Source organism: Equus quagga, chromosome 22 (assembly GCF_021613505.1).
Source record: "Equus quagga isolate Etosha38 chromosome 22, UCLA_HA_Equagga_1.0, whole genome shotgun sequence".
NCBI lineage: Eukaryota > Metazoa > Chordata > Mammalia > Perissodactyla > Equidae > Equus > Equus quagga.
In genome coordinates, this window is record NC_060288.1 from 5,003,081 (window position 1) to 5,016,719 (window position 13,639).

At 34.3% G+C, this 13,639-nt stretch overlaps 1 protein-coding gene across 1 annotated transcript in view; it reads left to right on the forward strand.

The window, feature by feature from the left end:
• The window catches only part of LOC124231814 (disintegrin and metalloproteinase domain-containing protein 18-like), a 255,941-nt gene that overhangs the window by 217,706 nt on the left and 24,596 nt on the right, over positions 1 to 13,639 (forward strand). Inside the window, exons 16-17 of the mRNA XM_046648809.1 lie at positions 8,947 to 9,065; positions 11,513 to 11,514. Coding sequence (XP_046504765.1) covers positions 8,947 to 9,065; positions 11,513 to 11,514 — 121 coding nt within the window. The remainder of the gene's footprint in view (positions 1 to 8,946; positions 9,066 to 11,512; positions 11,515 to 13,639) is intronic.

The following is a 13,639-nucleotide window of genomic DNA, read 5'->3' on the forward strand; positions in this document are numbered from 1 at the left end:
TCATTTGTTTCCAGTTATTTTTTTATTTATCCTTTGATTTCTTCGTGGAGCCAGTAGTTACTCAGAAGTGTTTTGTTTAATCTCCACATATTTATAGCTTTTCTGATTTTCTTCCTGTGGTTGATTGCTAGTTTCATGTTGTTGTAGTCAGAAAAGATGCTTGGTATTATTTCAATCTTCTTAAATGTATTGAAACTTGTTTTATGGCCTAATAATGACCGATCCTGGAGAATAGTCCATGTTCGTTGGAAAGGAATTTTCTGAAGTTTGTGGATGCAATATTCTGTACATATCTATTAAGTCCATCTGACCTAATGGGTCATTTGGGGCCAATGTTTCCTTATTGATTTTCTCATTGGATGATCTATTCATTGGTATAAGCAGAGTGTTAGATTACCCTACTATTATTGTGTTACTGTCTATTTCTCCTTTTATGCTTGTTAATAATTTCTTTATATATTAAGTGCTCCTATGTTAGGTATATAGATATTTACAAGTATTTATCCTCTTGTTGGATTGGTCCCTTTATAATTATGTAGTGTCCTTTGTTTTGTGTTACAGTTTTTGTTGTAAAGTTTGTTTTGTCTGATGTAAGTAATGTTACCCAAGCTTTCTTTGCTTTGTCATTTGCATGCAGTATCTTTTTTCATCCCTTCACTTTCAGTTTGTGAGTGTCTTTAAGTCTGAAGTGTGTCTCTTGTATGCAGCATATATATATAGGTATTGTTTTTTATCCAATTGGCCATCCTATGCCTTTTGATTGGAGCATTTAGTCCATCGACATGTAAAGAAGTTATTGATGGGGCAAGTCCTGTGGCCAAGTGGTTAAGTTCACACGCTCTGCTGTGGCAGCCCAGGGTTTCACCAGTTCAGATCCTGGGCATGAACATGGCACCACTCATCAAGCCATGCTGAGGTGGCATCCCATGTGCCACAACTAGAAGGACTCACAACTAAAAATATACAACTATGTACTAGGGGGCTCTGGGGAGAAAAAGAAAAAAAGAGTTTTTAAAAAAAGAAGTATTGGTAACAATGTAGTTACTGCCATTTTGTTACTTTTTTCTGGGTGTTTTAGTAGTTCTTCTCTGTTTCTTTCTTCTCTTGTTCTCTTCCCTTGTGGTTTGATGGCTTTCTTTAATATTATGTTTGAGTTCCCTTTTCTTAATTTTTTGTGTATCTATTATAAGTTTCAGGTTTGTGATTACCATGAGGTTCATATATAATAACCTACATATATAGCAATTTATGTTGATGGTCTCTTACTTTGATATTTTGCTAAAAGATCTACTCTTTTTCTCCCCTCCTCCTACATTTTACGCTTTTTATATTATATTTAACCTCTTTTTTCTTCACGTATATCCATTACCCTCTTATCATGGAAGTAGATAATTTTAAAACTTTTGACTATTGACCTTCATGTTAGTTTCATAGGTGATTGATTTTCTACCTTTACTGCATATTTGCCTTTACCAGTGATTTTATTGCTTTTTTTGAATAATTTTTTTATTCCTATTTGTGATCTTCTTTTCTACTTAAGTCTCTTTAGCATTTCTTGTAAGGCTGGTTTCTTGGTGATAAACTCCTTTAGATTTTGCTTGTCTGGCAAACTCTTTATCTCTACTTCCATTCTGAATGATAACCTTGCCATGTAGATTTTTCTTGGCTGTAGGGTTTTTCCTTTCAGTGTTTTAAATATATGATGCCACTCCCTTCTATCCTGTAAGGATTCTGCTGAGAGGTCAGCTGAGAGCCTCATGGGGTTTCCTGTGTATGTCCCTTGTTGCCTTTCTCTGATTTTATGATTTTTAGATTTTAGGATTCTATGTTTATCTTTAATTCTTGACATTTTAATTATAATGTGTCTTGGTGTGAGCCTCCTTGCATTTATCTTCTTTAGTGCTCTCTGTGCTTCCTGTACCTGGATGTCTAGTTCCCTCTGTAGGTTAGGAAAGTTTTCAGCTATTATTTCTTCAAATAGATTCTCTGCCCCTTTTTCTCTTTCTTCTCCTTCTGGAACACACTATAATACAGATGTCAGTGCACTTGATATAGTCTCATAGGTCCCTTAGACTGTCTTCATTCTTTTTAATTCTTTTTTCTTTAATCTGTTCTGTTTGGGTTGTTTCCTCTAGACTTTCATCTAGGTTGCTGATTTGTGCTTCTGTATCACCTATTCTGCTATTGAGGCCTTCTAGTGAATTTCTCATTTCCAGTATTGTATTCTTCATTTCTGATTGGTTCTTTTTTATATTTTCCAGTTCTTTGTTGAAGTTCTCACTGTGTTCATCCCTTCTTCTATCAAGATCAGTGAGCATCCTTATGGCTATTAGTTTTTACTCTTTGTCAGGTAGATTGTTTATCTCTGTTTCATTGAGCTCTTTTTCTGAGGATTTGTCCTGTTCCCCTCTTTGTAACATATTCCTTCGTCTCCTCTTCTTGCCTCTTTCTCTGTGCTTATGTCTATGCATTAGGTTGGTCAGCTATGTCTCCTGATCTTGAGAAGTTGGCCTTATGTGAGAGATGCCTTATGAGGTCCAGCAGTGTGCTTCCCTCTCATCACCAGTTCCAAATACTCCAGGAGTGTCTGCTGTGTGGGCCACATGTGTCCTGTTGTGGAAGAGTTGCTCTTGCTGCAGATGCAGATGTAGACTGTCCTCCTAGCAGCTGGTTGGAATGCCCAACTGCGTGTGGCTGCTGTGGTGCCTTCAGTCACTTTATCAGGTCTGGGGAGCCCCAGCACAGTTGGCTTCAAGGACTAATAGCACATTCTTGTTGCAGTTCTTCTGTTAAGTAAGTAAGCCTCCAGCATGGATGGTTACTAAGCTCAGGGACTTACAATTGCTGTATGTCTCCAACCTGTAAGACTGTTGTCAGCTCTCTCAGGAGTGCAGCTGAGTGGGGCTGGCTGGAGGCATGGGAGCACCCAATTTTTCAAGCTTTGGAAATGGGGCTGATCCCCTATGTGGCTGTTTGAGAAGCACAAGCCCCACTGCCTGCAGGACCACACACCCTGTCAACACAGTCCTGCCCCATTCATACTCCCTGACTCACTGAAGCATACACAATTGCCCCACTGCAGAGGCCCCACACACTCCACCAATGCAGGCCTGTGCCTTGCTCATGCCCTGCCCTGCATATGTGGCCCCATTTGCCTGGCTGCAGAGGTTCCAGGCACCCCACCCATGCAGACCCACAAGTTGCCCAAGGGCTTGCTTTTGGGTGGGGACATTCCCTAGGGTGGACTGCTTTCCCTGGCTGAGCTGGATTAAATTGATGTTCTAGTGGGTGGGGCAGACTCTGGGCTAACAGGCCAGGGGAAGAACTCCAGTAGTGTCTGCCAGCATCTGTGTCAGCACTCCTGAACTAGGTCACAAAAATGGCTGCTTCCAATGTCTCAGTCCCTCTGGAGGTAGATCCAGCCTGGGACCTCAACTCTCACTAAGCCCACTCAGAGCCTATCAAGTGAGTCCCTTTTCACCAAAGAACTGTGAACTTTTCTTTCCGGCTAGTTTAGGTTGTTTTCTGAAATGGGTGAATTTGTGCATGAGCCCTTTAAGAGCAGGCTTTCCCCCCATGTCTGATAGCTTTACTGAGGATATTCTCCATTGTTCTTAAGAGCTCACAAAGCCAGACATTATGACACTTGTCTCAGTTGTGCTGCACCCAAAAGCTGCTTATTATTGTGACACTCCACTGCTCAGATCCCCCACTCCTGCAGGGAAGGCTTCATACCTTGGGATTGCTCCCAGCCAGCAGTGAATTGCTGCATCTAGAAAGTTGCTTTTTCTTCTCCAGAAAGAAAGTCCTGCCTCTTCCTCCTCAGTCAACACTGTCCCTAGTTGTGGGAGTTGTTTTTATTCAGTTTTCAGTTCTCTCTCAGGGTAATTCTCCCAAGCATAGTTGTAAATTTGTTGTGTTCATGGCAGGACTTGTGTTCGGAGTCAACCTACACCACCATCATGACACTGGCTCTCAACCTATAATTTTTGATTGATTGGATTTAGAAGATATAAAATGTCACTGCATCTTTAATTTTCTATGGGCTGTTAACAAACAAGACAGCTACATTTTCATATTTTGTTTTTTATTGTCTATAGCTACAATTGTTGGGCTGATCTTTTTCTTTCCTTTGTTCAATTATCTGTTTTATGTCTTAAGCCTGAATATTTTTCATAAAATCTAAAAAAAGTTATGGATTGTAAGGGTTTTTTTTTTTTTTAAAGACCACCTTTTTTTTTTTTTAGGAAGATTGGTCCTGAGCTAACATCTGTTGCCAATCATCCTCTTTTTTGTCCCCTTTCTCCTCAAAGCCCCAGTACATAGCTGTATATCCTAGTTGCAAGTTGCTCTAGTTCTTCTATGTGGGATGCTGCCACAGCCTGGCTTGATGAGCAGTGCATAGCTCTGTGCCCAGGATCCAAACTGGCCATAGAAGTGGAGCGCACAAACTTAACCACTCAGCAATGGAGCTGGCCCCTTGTAGGTTACTGATGCTTTGTTTTATTGGATACAATTTTTTTTCTTAATCTATTATCAGATTCTATTTTTACTTTACTTAGACATTTTGGATGTATTTTTTCATTCAATAAAGTTTTTCACTGTGAAATATGGCATACATAAAAGAATGAAATAAGATAAAATGTCTATAATTTGGATTTTTCTCTGAAAAATTCAATTGAAATTTTTGAAAAGAAAAACTCTTTAACAGTAATTAAAATGTCAAGTAAAATCTTAACTGAATCCAAGAGAAGCTCTATTTACTTTCTAGTGACATCTCAACAGATAGGCAAGTCTTTTATTTTCAATTGATAGAGTTAACTTACAGCTCTATCATTTACAATTCCTGTCCAATTTTATGAGCATGAGGTTGTTCAGAAATCTCATTAATTGTGACAGGTTGGCAATTATGGTAGTGGTATTCTTTTTGATTCATCATATGTACACAACTTTTACTAGTAAGACTCTCTTTTTTAGAACAGAGTGAAGAGACTACCTACATTATGGGAGAAAATATTTGCAAAGTATGCTTTTGATAAGGAATTAATATCCAAAATATCTAAGGAACTCAGACGCAAGTAGCAAGAAAACAAATAACACAATTTAAAAAATAGGCAAAGGACCTGAGTAGACATGTCACAGAAGAAGACTTACAAATGACAAACACATATTTGAAAACGTCTTCAATATCACTAATCATCAGAGAAATGCAAATCAAAATCACAATGAGATATCACCTCACATCTGTTAGAATATCTGATATCAAACAGGGAAAAGATAATAAGTGTTGACGAGGATATGGCTTAAAGGTAACCCTTGTTCACTGTTGGTGGGAATGTAAATTATTAGTTACTATAGAAAAAAGTATAGAGATTCCTCAAAAATAATAATAAAACAGCATATTATCTATGAGTCTCACTTTTGGTTGTATATTCAAAGTAAATGAAATCAGAATCTTGAAGAAATTCCCATGTTCATTGCAACATTATTTACAATGGCCAAGTTTTGGAAATAACTCAAGTGTTTGTTGATGCCTGAATGGAAAACAATGTGAGATGTATATATACACACACATACATACACACAGAATAGAATATAATTCAGCCATGAGAAAGGAGAGCCTGCTATTTGGGACGACATGGATAAATCTGTAAGATATTACGCAAAGAAAAATAAGCCAGACAGAGAAAGACAAATACTGTATTACCTCACTTTTATGTGGAATCTCAAAATAAAGTCAAAGTCACTGAAGGAGAGAGTAGAATGCTGGGAGCAGAACGGTGGTTACCAGAGATGGAGGCTGTGGTTGAAACACTGAGATGCTGGTCAAAGTGTACAAAGTTGCAATTATGTAGGATTAATAACTCTAGAGATCTAATATACAGGCATGATGACTATACTTAATGATATTGTATTAAACTCTGAACATATGCCAAGAGAGTAGATTTCAGGTGCAGTCATCACTCATAGAAAAATGGCAACTATCTGAAGAGATATGTTAATTAGCTTTACTATAATAATCATTTCACTATTTTGACTGTAAAAATAATTTCACTATTAATGTTTTTATCAGATCTTAATGTTGTACATGTTAAATACATATCATTTTTATTCAAATATATCAATAAAAAGAATACTGTTTAAAGCTTAAAATATAATTTCAGTTGTCAGAAATTTTAAATGGATGTACAAAAATTTTATTTTATTTTCAATTGCCACATTGGAAATTTTGCAGATTATCATTAGTATTTCTGGATCAAAAAATGTATGTGACAAATTAAGCACAAAAATGTGATATGAAGATATCATGTTCACAAAGCAATTCTCTCACAAAAAAATTAGGTTAAAATTTCTCCTGTGGCAGGAGTTGCTTATTTGTATTTTATTTAAAAATGTATTTTATTTAAAATGCATTTTATTTAAAAAATTCTATCCATATTTCCAAATTCATTGTTTAAAACTTATATGTGCTCATATGTCTTATGTTTATCATTTTAGTGTTTAAGTCTGTAATAAGTGTTTGCAAAAATTATCATGATTTCTGGTATGTGCATAATTGATACATTTTCGTTTGTATTTTGTTATACGTATGTTGGTCTAGTTCCTAATTTTCACATTTAGTCCATTGTGATAATTGTGGTCTTTTATTAATATTCTTTCTTTTGTTCCTTACATTGTATACTATTTATTTCTTGTAGTTCCCCTTTATACATTTCCTCACTTTTTGATGAATCATTTTTAATTTCTTCCTTTGCCCTGCCTTGCCCAAATACAAAGAAAATTCGGTAGTATAGCTTTTTTTTGTCACTTGTTACCTTGCCATTTTGGCAGTTTGTCTTATATCTTTTTTCCTCTATCCTTATACAAAACTTAAAAAAAAAGACTATGGCTCCTTGCACACACAATTAAGTCTGTCTCATTTTTGTACTTTTACATACTCTTTGCTTTTTGTCTCTAACTTCTGTGTTTTGTGTAGCTACTTTGACTTGGTGGTCCCTGAGAGATTCTATGCATTATGTTAATTTTTTCTAAAAAATACGTTGTAAAGGATATTATAATCTATTTAGATTTGATATTCTAGATAAAGTGTTCTTTCTAACATGACATTGTTCTCCTACTTTAATGGAAGGGATAGGGTACTGGAATAATACTTTTTTTTCAAAAAGTAGAGAGAAAATGTATGTGGTAGATAATATTTAGAGACCTTGCATATCAATAATGCAAAAATTTTGCCCTTGAACATAGAAGATCTCTTTGTTGTCACAGGATTATTAAATTTCACTTGACCGCTCCCAAAACTTTGTAAAATCTGTTGTGCTGTCCTGTTGCTTTTGGTGCTGTTGGAGAGGAAAGTTATGTTAAGTTAATTCTCCTTCCTTTGGGCAGAATGTTGTGAGACTATTTTTCTTTGTTTTTTTTGAGCCTAGAAATATTGCTGACAAGTGTCTAAAGTTTGTTTTTTGTTTCATTTTTCCCATTAAAGAGTCACACATCCAGTCTGAAATATCAAGTCATTCTTCATCTAGGAAAATTTGTATAATATTATTTATTCAGTTATTGCTTCTGCTCTAGTGGACGATCTTCTTTCATGAATAGTCAAAATACAGTGACAGTATCCTCTGTTTTCTTATGTTGCTTAGATATTGTAAATTAAGGAAGGGGAAACAATTATGGATTAGGTTTAAATGATAAATAAGTGACATTCCCATCCTAATTTCAAAACTTTATATTAACATGTTTATAGCCAGTGCACTATGTATCCTAAAGTAGAGGTATGTGTATATAAAACATAAGAGCAACTTATGGAATTCAAGGCTATAATTAAAACTCATTTTATTGAAATCACTTTTGATGTGTAGGGAAAGTAGGTTTAAAAATTTTAATAAACTTTAAACAATCAACTTAGCAGTATGAATGTAAATGTACAGGAAACAATATCTATAGCAGAACTTAAGGAAATATCTATATTATTGAACATTATGTCTACTTTTAAAAATATTCCATTCCTATATTTATAAATATAGAAATGGGAATAAGTTCATGGTATAACATTATTGATATTAGTTTGGCAAAACCCCGTGCATGTCTGTTTACATGTGTTTGTGGTGTGGGTACACATGTTTACATATGTATATATGAATGAAATGAAGAAAATGCTTAGCAGTGGAGAGTGGGACTTCATTAGTGGGTGAGGACTCTTTTAGTTCTGTGCATTTTAAATGTTTCAATTTACAAAATATTACTTATTTGGTTTACTATAAAATGAAAATTAATACTAAACTATTGAAATGTAAAAGCACAAATAACATGTAAACTCCACAGATATAAACTGTTTGAAATGCAAGCTTATCATAAAGCTTCATTTTATTGTCTATTTTTAATGCTTTTTACTTCCGTATTATTTCACTTTGGAAAATATGTTCACAAAAATGAAATACAAATCTTTGATCAATAGTAACAAATTTTGAGAAAAGGGCTAGGTTAAGAAATTAAAGTGACTAAGTCAATTAATAGTAATTTTATTGCAATATTTTATATAGAAATTAAAGTGCATAAATAGGAAATGTGGAAGTGGTGACAGCCAATATATTCACAATAACTAAATGAGATATTTGTGAAAAATTCTACATTCAACCAATGACATGCTGTCTTTTGTGAATATAATGGCCATAATTTTATTGAATCCCATTTATTAAAAAATGATGAGGGAAGACAAAGTACTTATCGAAGTCAATATATAGAGGCCAGAAATATACTATCACATAGGTCATGATTTTCTCCTTGACCATTATGTTGTCAAAATTTTCACTACTTTTTCTCACCTATTTCTCATATAGTATTAATAAACCTAGAAAAATAGTGATTTTATTCTTTGGAAATTAAGTATTTATTTATAAGATGTAAAGACTAACATGATTTATAATAATTATTGTTTTTCTCTTTCAGATATGTAATAATTTGGGTAATTGTCATTGCTTTCCTGGTTATAAGCCTCCAGATTGTGAATTTCAGATTGATTCACCAGGGGGAAGTATTGATGATGGAAATGTTCAGAAATCTGGTGAGTAGAAATTAAACTTTTGAAACAAAATAAAATGTTATTTTATGAAATAATTAAAGAAATATACTTCCAAGTCAGAAGTTTAATGATCTCCTAAGTAGTTAAAAGTTATCTTGAATAGTGGCTTTAATTAAATTGATGGTACACAATATTTGTAATGAGATTTTCTCAGAGACACTCAGTTTTAATCAACTTAATTAAATAAGTTAGAATATAGTACTCAAGTTTCAATAAATGTTATAGGATGAATTCAAAACAAATTCAATATGGGAGAATAAATATTGCATAAATTATTTGCATTCCATATCATTAAAAGCTTTGTAAGTTATTAAAAAAAACAACTGTAGGATAAAGTGTTTATTCTGAATGAAATTTGGAAAAAATGTGGCAAAATATAAATGTATGTATTTATTAGGAAACAATAGTAAATCATATTTTGACTGATGGAATACATATTTATGTATTCTCTTGTTCTCATGGATGAAGGCAAGTGTCATAGGCTATTCATTGATTCAATTACTCTTTCATTCATTAATACATCCCCTCCACAAACATGTTATCAAGTGTCTGGTAAGGCAATAAAATTGAGATCCCCATAGAAGACCACTCAAGCAGCAATGTGGAGAATGAGTTTTATATTGTGAGTCTGAATGAAAGTAAATTACCTGGAAACCAATAGCTTTAATTATAAGATCCCAAAGTAAACAACAAAAAAGGAGATAAATAAGCTGCTACATAATATCAAATATTTGTGAGCGACAATGAATAAGGCATGATGATACGTTGTATTTGGCACATGGAGAAGAATGGGTAATGATGATATATCCATATTGGAGTAAAAGAATCAGAAGATGGACCAAGCATGAAGATAGTGAACTTAATTTTGGATAGAGTTTGGGTTACCTGTGAAAGAGTTCATGTGAAGCCGTCTATGGTAATTCATGGGAATTTGATAATAACGTTTTCAACTAAGTAAGGGCATCAATAATTGGTAATCCTTACCTTACAGTTAATTTATAATTAAGGTAATTCATGGAATGGTAAAAATGTATATATTTTATGTGAGATGAGATAAGAGATTTGAATATAACTTAAGGAAGCAACAGTATTTCAGACATAATTTCTGAGATTACTTCTAATTCTTGAAAGACAATAAAAAGAAGTAGTCACAAAGACTTCTGCTTCTTGCCATGACAGAATAACACTAGAAAATTATATGAGGTATTTGCTACCAGGTTATAGTATAGGACTATGATCTTTGAGATAAGAGAAACACATGAGATTCATCATTGTATGTTTGTGAGATAGTATCTACCATTCTTTCATATGCGTAATGCGAGTTTCAGATGAAAGGGAAAAATATAGAAAAGTGTACAGAAAAGATATTTGAAAAAATAATGACCCCACGTTTCCTAAACAAGATAAAAACACCCAACATTTAAATTTAAATACAAGAAGCTAAGTGAAACTCAAGCAAGATAAATATAAAGAAATTTACAACTAGGAAAGTTACAATCAAGCTTCTGAAAACAACGATAAATTAAAAAATTTAAAATAGCTTGAGATAAACCTCTGATATCCTGCAATATGGAAGGAAGAGGTCAACAAAACCTTTCCCCTAAAAGCAACTAAAAAGGTGGACAAAAACTGTCAAACACCACCATTTCAGTACTCTGGAAATCAACAAAAAGCAGATTAAAAAGTGTTTATTCATAAAAACTACCTCATTTAACAAGAAAATGAGTGTAGCTTCCTTCCCTGAGGATGCTTCTATCTCTTTTGTCACAGCTCTGTCAACATGGTAATTCAACCAGAACACAGCGAGGTGTAAAATCCATTAGCTTTGCTGCCACTGCTTCAGGGTGGGTGAGAGGAAAGGGGATTGCTTGATTTGTTGTAGTATTGTCAATTACTATAGCAATCACTTTGTCAGGAGAACACAAGGACTTACTGCCTTGCTAAACTGAGATAGAAGGCCTTTTAGAACAAAAAACAAACCAGGAAATAGCCATGCATTTAATAGGGAATGTCAGGAGATGAGACAGTCATAAGAGGAATAATGCACTCTCAGTGCATTCCATGGTGACGGGAGACTGCAAATGCTAAGAAAAGATACCAGGGCAGGCCTAACCCACCACACATCCATCAATGCATCCTCAACTGATGGAGCCTGTGCACAACACAGAAAAGATGCAAGAGATTTGAATGGAAAGTAAAATCCAGGCCAAACTTGAAAATGACCTGAAATTTGAATGTCCTTCCCACAAAAAAAAAATCCAGTAACAGAAAGGCAAGACAAGTATTTGTGCACAACCCCTGATTAATCCTTGACTGAAAACTAAACTGAAGACACAAGGATGACCCTGACAAAGCTAAACTTAAAATTAAACAGAAGAAAAAAATTTTTTTAAACTGAACATATACAGCAGCCATACTTTCCAGAGTAGAAAGCTGTTGCAAATTTAGTTCAGGAAAGTGACTAAAATAATGAAATAAAATGGCAGCAACAAAAAAAATTTTCTCAGAAGGAATAAATGAAAATCCAGAATTACTATGATATATTATTTTGGATTTCCAGTATTCAGGGAAAAAATAAGTATATGCAAATAAGCAAATTGTGTCAATTTCTCAGGAACAAAAAGTGAGACTATATAATCAATGAGTGTTCCCAGTTGTTGGATTAAGCAGGTGAAGATTTCAAAGCAGCTTTTATAAATATTCAAAGGAATAAAAAGAATCAAGGTTAAAAATTGAAGGAAAGTGTGAAGATAATGACAACAAATAGAGAACCTCAGTAAAAAGATAGAAATTATAAACAAGAACCTTATCCAATTTTGGAGTAGAAAAGTACAAAACCAGAATTGAAAAAATCACTAGAGGGATAAAAAGATGATTTGAGATTGCAAAAAAAAAAAAAAAAACCTGGGGATTTAAGATACATCCATAGTAATTTTCTATTCTGAAAGAAGATTGAATCAGACTGAGAAATAAATGAAAAATGAGGAGATCCTCAGAGACCAGTTGGCCAAGATTGACTATGCCTACATATACCTGTGTGTACATAATGGTAATACCAGAAGGAGAGGAGAGAGAAAGGGGCAAAAAGAATATTAGAAGAAAGAATGGATGAAAACTTATCAAATGTGATGAATCTTCCACAAATCCACCAATATACTCCACTAAAATAAACAAATAGAGATACACATCCAGACATAGCATAGAGAGCTCCTGATATGAAAGACAAAGATAAGGTCTTGTCAGCAGCAAGAGAAAAATAATTCATCATATATAGGGTAAAATTAATTAATTATTAATTGATGATGATTAATGGGTGACCACTCATCAGAAATAATGGAGAGCAGAAGTCACTGAAATAAAATACCCAGATGTTGAAAGAAAAAACTTTTAGTCAAAAACTCTATATCCTGTAAAACTATACTTTGGAAATGTTGACATAAATAATCCATAATCAATCTATAAATCAAAATTGTGGTGAGTTTATTATGAGCCAGATCTGAGGGCTAACCAGGGACCTTGCTTCCCCAAGGGAGGAAGGGCACCAAAGAAGTGGGGTGTACAGAGTCGTTATATACCATCAAAGAGCATGTATTGCATGTGATTGGAATGCCCCTTTTACAACAGTCCTGAGATCACTTAGCCAGTAAGTGATTCACACAGCAGGTAGCAGGTCTGCTCTCTTGACAAACACAACAGGTAGCAGGTCTGTTGTCTCAAGCTGGGTGGTCACAGGATGATTTCAGCAATCAATTTCTAGCCTAGGGAAAGATGCTTATCCTTAAGGAAATGCCAATGTGGGGGAAGTGGCATCTTTATCTTAAGGGCATTTGTTCCTGTACTGGGAACAAAGCAAATGCTTAAAACAGGTACACAATGCATGCTCAATGTCCATGTCAGGCCCTTTTGTAAAAACAAGGTCAGGCCAAATTAGTTTTACACCAAATGGCATCCTCATATACTCCAATATATCCTATTGCTTGCCATTTGTTTATCATTTTTCCTCTTCTGATCTATAATCTTTTGATAGAAAGCATTGATGATCAAAATATTGTTCTTTGGTGCCAGAGTGGTTTCTGTCTGCCCTGGGTCCATCATGTCTCTTGGTGCTAGGCTTTTATCTCATTTATTTTCCCAGTTGTCCACGTTGGGTGTATATAGTCAGACACACGTAGAGGTAACAAAGGAAGCATTTCATAGGTTATATAACTTTCAATTAATTTTAGATTGTGGCACAAACATTGTACATGTGCTTTTCTATGACTCCTTATGTTTAGATTGTTCACAATTATAGAACAAGTACAGTAACAATGATAATAACTCAGTGTATTTGAAAATATTCGTTTAAAGTGAGATCTTAGGCAAAGTGCTTATCAGAAAAGGAAATTCATCCAGGATTGTAAGATCAATCAACTATCTCAAGTTGCCAAGCAACCATTAGTCTAGCATGTATGCCCCCAGTCATACAACGCTGAGTAAAGAAAACAGCAATTAGTTGGAATATTATAACCAGTACAAGAATTCCAAGAAATAATAGAAATAGGAATTTCAAGCTGGATCAAA